The 9584-nt window shown below is 42.9% G+C and overlaps 1 protein-coding gene across 1 annotated transcript; it reads right to left on the bottom strand.

Annotated features, from left to right (window-relative positions):
* Window positions 1–440: 440 nt before the first annotated feature.
* Window positions 441–3254, bottom strand: nr0b1.L (nuclear receptor subfamily 0 group B member 1 L homeolog). The gene is made up of 2 exons (XM_018246171.2): window positions 2518–3254; window positions 441–1081 (listed from the first exon to the last, which is right to left on the bottom strand). Exons 1-2 carry the CDS (start codon window positions 3113–3115, stop codon window positions 837–839), a joined length of 843 nt encoding a protein of 280 aa, XP_018101660.1. The 5' UTR covers window positions 3116–3254; the 3' UTR covers window positions 441–836.
* Between the last annotated feature and the right edge of the window lie 6330 nt (window positions 3255–9584).

Here is a 9584-nt window from a genome sequence, read left to right as displayed (position 1 = left end):
TCTCATAAGAAGGACTTCCATGAGGGCTGCCATAAGGTAGGGAAGTCCAGTTAGAGGTCTGGTGGTCTAGTGGAACCTGAGAGATGCAAAAGTCTGTTTCACAGGCCCCATTGGGGAGGTGGCCAGTGTTTGGGTGGATGGTGAGTGTATTTAAGAATGACGGTGCATTGCAGGAAGGATCGGAGCATGGCCAGGAATACAGTTTATTTAATTGGACATTGTTTTCATTGAGGACCCATTCTACCTAGTTGTCAGGTCCCACAGCCCAGAAGGCCCATTCAGGTAATGGGCTACTAATTTGGGCACACTAGGGGAAGAAACTGCCAAATAGTATGGAACCCCATGAGTTCTGATGGGGAGTCTGGCTCCGATACAGTCCCAACAATTATTTAATTAGCTCCACTGAAGAATGAAGACTAATACTGTATTACTGTGCAGGTACCACTAGGTGTCAGTTTCTTTTCAATATTAGAAACTGATCTTCAGGTCTATTTTTAAAGGGTATACAATATGAACGCTTCTAAAACAGCCCTGATGCTTCTAATATTCAGAAGAAACTGACACCCAGTGGGACCTGCACATAAATGCAATATCAATATTCATTGTGTAATGCTAAACACCTACAAATGGTCTATAGTGCTTGGCCATAATGTAGGTTGATATTAAGTATTATGGCTCATACATAACACTTAGGTCGATATTTAATTATTCTTTTTTTGTGTACAATTCCTTTTGAAAACAGACCTCTTCTCTTATCTCAGGAGAGATATATAAAGACAATATATTTCCTTTTGTCGTCTTCTTATCGCATATTTATATAGTAGGGCATTTTGTAGCTAAATTTTTGCCCCCAGCATTTCCAGCAGCATATCGTCCATATTGACGGAACCAATGATTGGCCTGAAGAAAAGTTCTGCAATGGCATTTGCGTTGACGGTTCTGAGAAAGGAGAGTACAATCATTAACTTGGAGAATCTAGTTTGCTCCCATCGGTGAATCATCTTGATGTGTTCGTTTAGTGCTTGTTGAGCTTCATGCTGTAGTCCTTGAATATACTGGATGCAGTGCAAGCCGGGCAATTCTGAAACGGCAAAATTTAAAGATGACATTTTGGTTCTCTGTGTCTGTCCTATATGCATTCCTAGGAACACACAGATCAGAGGTGTATGCTACAAATATTTAAATTAAAGTTTCAATCTGCCCAACATCCAGATGTTGCTGCAATAGCTTTACCAGATCCTTCTGAGGGTGCTGGGAGCTGTAGATAAAAAAAAAAAAAAATCTGGGGGCCACAGACTAGATTTGGGTATTTTTCCCCTAAGACAGAGCTCTAACCCTCTTATCTGGAACTCCAGCTCCAGTATAAGCCCACGTGCAGCCAGATATAGACAAAACATCCCAGAAAACAACAAAAGCTACTGTTTAACACTACAAAAGATTGATGCTGCTGGATAAAATAAATGTTAAATTCTCAAACATATGTGAAACGTTGTACCAGGGCCATATTCTATAGCAATGAATCAGACATTTCCTTTCATGATTATTGCTGCATCTGAGTTCATTGCTCGTTAGTTTCATTGGGTCACTGCACTATTGCAAAATAGCACCAGTGTTTGTGAATTAGCTGACACTGTAGGAAGTGGTATACAAATACCCCCTTATTCTTTTTTATTTATTATTATATATTATTTATTCACCAGATATCAGTATTAACACTGTGCAAACTTGCACCTAACCAAGTAACTTATCACAACTAATCTGCTTTCTGTTTTCACTGCAGCGGTCAGAAAAAAAAACTAATTACTTTTGGTTACTATATTACAATTGGTTGCTATAGGAGATCTATTCTGTTTAAATGGGACCACTAATTGCAAACTAATTACCAGCCCTGCATAATGCTGTATACTGTATATGTCTTATTCCTTAGTTTTATCCAATAATAAGAAGAATATGTTACAGTGCTAAGGAGAAATGCATAGGTGGGGTATAATAAATCTATAAATGAAGATTTAGGTGGGGAATTACCTGCCAAAAAGTGATTGAACTGCTTCCATTCTCCAATGGAAAGTTTGTATTGGTAGCCTCCCCCAAAAAAAGATTTCACCCTTTTCTATGGTAAATACTGTATATAGCACATATAGGAATAATTTGTAAGCAATTAAATATGTCAAGCCCATACCTAAGAAAACATGATGTGTATGTATATACAGATAAGCCTTGCTCTTTAAAACTTCAGAGTAACAACAATGGACCTAACCTTTACTATATTAATCCATGTCCTTAAACTACTCTGAGCCCAAACATTAGTTATCACAATTGCTATATTGCTAAACAAAGAAATAGTTACCTTGGTTTCAATGAAAAATACTTCAGAATAAAAAGTTTTAAGGCAGGGTTATTATAAATATCATATCTATATATCACTTATAAGGCATGCAAAATAGATCTCAGTTTAAGAGATAATAAATAATTCTATAAAAGGTTTTTGTCATTTAATTAAAAAGAGCCTATCATTACCTGGATTGAAAAGCACAATCCCTTTCAGGTAAGCATATTCCTTGGTGCTGATATCCAGGTTCCAGCACTTGTCCAAGAACTCTTTGATCCATCTGATCTCTGCTGCCGAAGGGAGATGACTGAGTTTGTGCTGAGGGCTTCCAAGTAAGCTGTCCTGCTGCTGCAGTTGCTGCTTTCTCTCCCCTTCTTGCCTAGTGGTTAGAATCCTTTGCAGCATGCTGGGTTCCGATGTCTCCACTGTCTCAAAATCCACCTTGTCCTGTGCAAGTCCAAGTACCAGGAGAGGAGCCCAGCAGCTTCTGACCAGCAGTAGTTGATCATCCAGAGGGAGCTCCTGGAAACAGGGTACATTCTTCACAAACCTCAGGGTCTTCACCAGCACTGCTGAGGCAGCTTTGCATGTTAGCTGTGGGCTTTTTAGGCTGACTTTCTTCTGAGCCCCACAGGAACAACCTTGCCCATAGACTCCCGTGTGGTTTCCTTTCCTTGGATTGCTGTTGTGGGAGTCCTTGTGTTCTTCATTTTTCAGAATATTATATAGAATGCTGCCATGTTTCCTGTTATCCACAGCACAGTGACATTTATCTAAACAAGCCATGAGGAGACACAGCTAGAGCTCATATAATGCTGACAGCTCTCCGGCTGCCTTTTCTCTTCCTACTAATGCTATTCTGCTTTTAAATGAAGCCAGACAGGGGGAAAATGCTGTTCCTCCTCTGCCTGCCCCTTAGGTTATTTATACCTTTGTTTCCAGTCAGACAATATCTGCAGTTCAAAAGGGGGCAGACGTTCATTATTGGCTGAAAAAGAGAGAGAGAGATAAAATACATGGACCTCCTCTACTCGGCTGTAACCCTGTGTGGAGCTAGAGGGAGCCTAAGAGCTGATTTGACTACCTGAATTCTACAGAAATAATTTAAAAAATCTTTTCACTGAAATGAACTCACTGGCCTTTCCATTAACTAGAAACTGAGCTAAAAGAAATTTATATTTCCACAGAAATTAAATTGTACTTTGTGTATACAGTATGTGCATAGTTCTTTTGCTAGCAGGTGGTAGCTAATGCCAAGTTATGATGTGGTTTAATAACTTAGCTACAAATTAAGAGTGTGCAGGCTAATAATAAATAGCCCTAACTGCCATCAGTAGTTAATAATTCCATGCAATTCTTGACATACAATAAAATGGCAAGATGTTACTGACAGGTGAGGGCCCTTGGCCCACATGGTGTGGTGGTTTCTGTAGGTAGGTGAGGCAAAAAAACAGTGTTGGGGTTAGGGTTATTTATCACAGTGGAAGGTTTACTATGGGATAGAGGCAGGATGGGGGGATGGGTCAGAATAGAAAATAGTCAAATTGAAATATGGGTGACTATGGGGAAGTGAATGGTGTGAAACTGAGCTTTTACAGCATGGAAGAACCCCACACAGGTGTGCTTCTGCCATAAGAGAAGGTTAAACAGAAATTTGCTATAGTGCTCATTGCGCTCATTTGACCAGCTCCAATGTTTAAATTTTAAGTGGGGAATGGGAGAGGAAGCACCCAGGATTGCACCTAAGCAGTGTTATTATAAGAACCATAAAGATCCATGTCTTAAAATTGCAGTCCCCCATCTGCTGATCTTATTTGACAATGTCTGACTACCATTGGCAATGCACAGTCTCAATTACTCTGGGCTGAAGCTAAGCTAAGGAGAGAGCATAAATGACCAAAACATTAGCAGGCAAATGGATAACATTGACCAGGGTAACTGATGCTACAGGGTACATGTAGAATGCACTGGTGTCTATGCCATGTAAGGGAAATCTGCCTTGTATCATGATGTTTCTATATTGTATTATCTTACATTGTCAGTACTTAAAGAAATTGTTCAGTATGAAAATAAAAACTGGCTAAATAGATAACCCATGCAAAATAAAAAATGTTTCTAATATAGTTAGTCAGACTAAAATGTAATGTATAAAGGCTGGAGTGACTGGATGTCTAACATAATAGCCAGAACACTACTTCGTGCTTTTCAGCTTCCTTGGTTTCCAAGGAGGGGGGCCACATGGGTCATAACTGTTTGCTTTTGAATCTGAGCTGAATGCTAAGGAACAATTGCAAACTCACTGAACAGTTATATCCCATGAGACTCGGATCTGAAAAACAGGAAGTTGGGTTCTGTTCTGTTATCTTACAAATCCGCTAACTCCAGTCTTTATACATTATATTTTTCGCTAACTAACTATATTATAAACATTTTTTATTTTGCACAGCCTGTCTTTACCAAGTTTTTGTTTTTACGCTGAACTGTTCCTTTAAGCTCAGGTAAATGAAACTTTTGCGGAACAGCTGGAAGAGGAGTTGACTTACTTGGCTTACTGACCACAAAGTTTTAATGCAGGAGTTTGAGATGTTCAGTTTGAGATAATTAGACGTGAGTCTGGAGAATACTACACTGAAAAACAAAGAACAGGAGAAATTGGTAGTTACAGTGTCCTATAAAGAGAAGATAAAATATATATTTCAGAAATCAAGGTATGGACTATCAATTGAATGTTTCACAAGTAAATGGATGGATACAAGTTCCAGTCCCAACTGTGAAGAAGGCCTCGTGCCTCCAAGCTGTGAAGAAGAATCTCTCAATCCCAACTGTGAAGAATGTCTCATGCCTCCAAGCTGTGAAGAAGAATCTCTCAGTCCCAACTTTGAAGAAGGCCTCATGCCTCCAAGCTGTGAAGGCAAATCTCTCAGTCCCAACTGTGAAGAAGGTCTCATGCCTCCAAATTGTTAAAAAGTGTGTGAAGAAGAATCCTGCGAAGAAGAATCTCCCAGTCCCAATTGTTAAGAAGCCTTGTGCCTCCAAGCTGTAAAGAGGAATCCTGTGAAGAATCAGAATACATCCTTTTCTTGCTTTTCTTAAGCAAGACTCCTCTCTAGTGGAGACATTGAGTCCCCGTGATTCTCTAGATTGCTGAGGAGATATAGAAGGAGGAGAGCTAGCTACCATATCTAGATCACAGTTATCATCTGACGGAATAGCACATTGACGACGAGAGAGTCTTATAAAGAGACAAATAAAATTATATAAGATGATAATATATAATTTTATAATTGTGGCCTTATATTAAGTGATGTGCTCATATAAAACAAATCATATCAGATCATATGATCATATCAGAGGTCAAAGGGTTAACTTCAATAGGAACACGAGATAGAATTGTAGCTATAGAACTGCAAGTACATATCCTGGCTATATTTAAATAGCATTCTTTAGAACACAAAGCTTGCAAACTGTTGGACACAGGAAACTGTTACTTGTGCAATGTTTTCCAGTTATATTTGCACCTGCTCAGATGTAAGTACTTTCCTAGCGATGTATGGCAAATCTGTATAGGGATGTAGCGAACGTCGGAAAAAAAGTTCGCGAACTTGCGCAAAAACGCGAGCGGTTCGCGAACGGTTCGCGAACCCCATAGACTTCAATGGGAAGGCGAACTTTAACATCTAGAAAAGACATTTCTGGCCAGAAAAATGATTTTAAAGTTGTTTAAAGGGTGCAACGACCTGGACAGTGGCATGCCAGAGGGGGATCAAGGGCAAAAATGTATCTGAAAAATCTGCCTGTGTGTGCTTGGAAGAGATAGTGTAGGGGGAGAGCTGTTAGTGATTTCAGGGACAGATGATAGTAAGTTTGCTGGCTAGTAATCTGCTTGATACTGCTCTGTATTGGAGGGACAGAAGTCTGCAGGGATTTGAGGGACATTTTAGCTTAGGTAGCTTTGCTGGCTAGTAATCTGCTGTTCTCTTTAAACAACTGCCATACGTTGACCTTGTAGGCATTGTTTGCCCAGTTTTTTTGGACGCAGCCACTGAAGCACAGTTGCCAGAAAAAATATGCCATATAAATGCTGAAAATAGTCATTTTTCGCCATACGTTGACCTTGTAGACATTGTTTGCCCAGTTTTTTTGGACGCAGCCACTGAAGCACAGTTGCCAGAAAAATTATGCCATATAAATGCTGAAAATATAAATTTTTTTGGTTGCAGCCACTGAAGCACAGAGGCCAGAAAAATTATGCCATATAAATGCAGAAAATATGCATTTTTTTGGTCGCAGCCACTGAAGCACAGTTGACAGAAAAATTATGCCATATAAATGCTGAAAATATAAACTTTTTTGGTTGCAGCCACTGAAGCACAGAGGCCAGAAAAATTATGCCATATAAATGCAGAAAACATGCATTTTTTTGGTCGCAGCCACTGAAGCACAGTTGACAGAAAAATTATGCCATATAAATGCTGAAAATATAAATTTTTTTGGTTGCAGCCACTGAAGCACAGAGGCCAGAAAAATTATGCCATATAAATGCAGAAAATATGCATTTTTTTGGTCGCAGCCACTGAAGCACAGTTGCCAGAAAAAATATGCCATATAAATGCTGAAAATAGTAATTTTTTGCCATATACGTTGAGTCAACGTATGGCAAAAAATGACTATTTTCAGCATTTATATGGCATATTTTTTCTGGCCTCTGTGCTTCAGTGGCTGCGGCCAAAAAAACTGGGCAAACAATGCCTACAAGGTTTTTTTCAAGCCTGCGCACCCAGTAGTCCAGGGGTTCATCGCTCCTCAGAGTGTCGATATCTGCAGTTAATGCCAGGTAGTCCGCTACCTGCCGAGGCGTTCTTTGAGGGTGGATCCAGAAGGGTTGTGGCGCTGCCTTGGACAGAAAAACATTTGCATGTCTGACGTTACAGACTGGCCAAAGGGCTTTGTCCTTGCAGGTGTGCTCGTGGCAGGATTACTGGCACCTCTGCCCCTGGAATGTTGATGAGTTCCTGAAGTGACATCACCCTTAAAAGCATTGTACAACATGTTTTGCAGGCTGGTTTGTAAATGCCGCATCTTTTCGGACTTGTGGTATGTTGGTAACATTTCTGACACTTTATGCTTGTACCGAGGGTCTAGTAGCGTTGCGACCCAGTACAGGTCCTTCTCCTTAAGCCTCTTGATACGGGGGTCCTTCAACAGGCATGACAGCATGAAAGACCCCATTCTCACAAGGTTGGATGCAGAGCTATCCATCTCCGCTTCCTCATTATCAAGGACTGCATCATCCACGGTCTCCTCCCCCCAGCCACGTACAAGACCAGGGGTCCCAAAAGGTCACCACTAGCCCCCTGGGAAGCCTGCTCCTGTTGGTCCTCCTCCTCCTCCTCCACAAAGCCACCTTCCTCCTCTGACTCCACTTCTGGCACCTCTCCCTGCGTTGCAGCAGGTGCCTGGGTTCGTTCTGGTGATTCCGACCAGAAATCGTGCGCTTCCAGCTCCTCGTCACGCTGGTCTACAGCCTCATCTGTCACTCGTCGCACGGCACGCTCCAGGAAGAAAGCGAAGGGTATTAGGTCGCTGATGGTGCCTTCGGTGCGACTGACCATATTTGTCACCTCTTCAAAAGGTCGCATGAGCCTGCAGGCATCGCGCATAAGCACCCAGTAACGGGGGAAAAAAATCCCCAGCTGTGCAGATCCAGTCCTACCACCCAGTTCAAAAAGGTACTCGTTGACGGCCCTTTGTTGTTGCAGCAGACGTTCCAACATAAGGAGCGTTGAATTCCAGCGAGTCTGGCTGTCAGAAATCAAACGCCTGACTGGCATGTTGTAGCGCTGCTGAATGTCAGCAAGGCGTGCCATGGCTGTGTAGGAACGTCTGAAATGGGCCGACACCTTTCTGGACTGGGTGAGAACGTCCTGGAATCCTGGGTACTTGGAGACAAAACGTTGGACTATTAAATTTAACACATGTGCCATGCAGGGCACATGTGTTAAATTGCCTAGTCTCAACGCTGCCAACAGATTGCTTCCATTGTCACACACCACTTTTCCGATCTGCAGTTGGTGTGGGGTCAGCCACCGATCGGCCTGTGACTGCAGAGATGACAGGAGTACAGATCCGGTATGGTTTTTGCTTTCCAGGCACGTCATCCCCAAGACAGCGTGACAACGGCGTACCTGGCACGTCGAATAGCCTAGGGGGAGCTGGGGGTGCACAGGTGTGGAGGAGGAGAAGGAGGACCCAGCAGCAGAGTAAGAAGAAGAAGAAGACGAGGTAGAGAGCGATGGAGGAGTAGAGGTGGTGGCAGAACCGCGTGCAATCCGTGGCGGTGACACCAACTCCACTGTTGTTGTTGAGCTACCCATTCCCTGCTTCCCAGCCATTACCAAGTTCACCCAGTGGGCAGTGTAGGTGACATACCTGCCCTGACCATGCTTGGAGGACCATGCGTCAGTAGTCATATGGACCTTTGGCCCAACACTAAGTGACAGAGATGCGGTAACTTGGCTCTGCACATGTTGGTACAGGTGTGGTATTCCCTTTTTAGAAAAAAAATTGCGGCTGGGTACCTTCCACTGCGGTGTCCCAATTGCTACAAATTTGCGGAAGGCCTCAGAGTCCACCAGCTGGTATGGTAAAAGCTGGCGGGCTAAGAGTGCAGACAAGCCAGCTGTCAGACGCCGGGCAAGGGGGTGACAGTCAGACATTGGCTTCTTACGCTCAAACATGGCCTTCACAGAAACTTGGCTGGTGGCAGATGACTGGGAATGGGAACAGGTGGTCAAGGTGGAAGGCGGAGTGGAGGGTGGTTCAGACGGGTCAAGGAGAGCAGAGGTAGAGCAGTAAGATGCTGGACCAGAAGGAGTGTGGCTTTTAGTTTGCCTGTTGCCTTTGAGGTGTTGCTCCCAAAGTGCTTTGTGCTTGCCGCTCATGTGCCTTCGCATAGAAGTTGTACCTATGTGGCTGTTGGGCTTACCAAGGCTCAGTTTCTGACTGCACTCATTGCAAATTACAATGCTTTTGTCAGAGGCACACACATTAAAAAAATCCCACACTGCTGACTTTTTGGAAGTGTGCGATCTGGCGGTAACAGTAGAAGTTGGCGGAGTTGGCGGTATTGGCGGCAATGGCGGGTGCGTTGGCCGGCTGAACACAGGTGCCGATACATGTTGTTGCCCTGCTGATCCCTGCGGGCTGTCCTCCCTGCTTCTTCTAAGTCTTATTCTCCTACTGCCTCTCTGACTCT

Source organism: Xenopus laevis, chromosome 2L, assembly GCF_017654675.1.
Source record: "Xenopus laevis strain J_2021 chromosome 2L, Xenopus_laevis_v10.1, whole genome shotgun sequence".
NCBI classification, from domain to species: domain Eukaryota; kingdom Metazoa; phylum Chordata; class Amphibia; order Anura; family Pipidae; genus Xenopus; species Xenopus laevis.
This window is presented reverse-complemented; position numbering and strand designations above follow the sequence as displayed.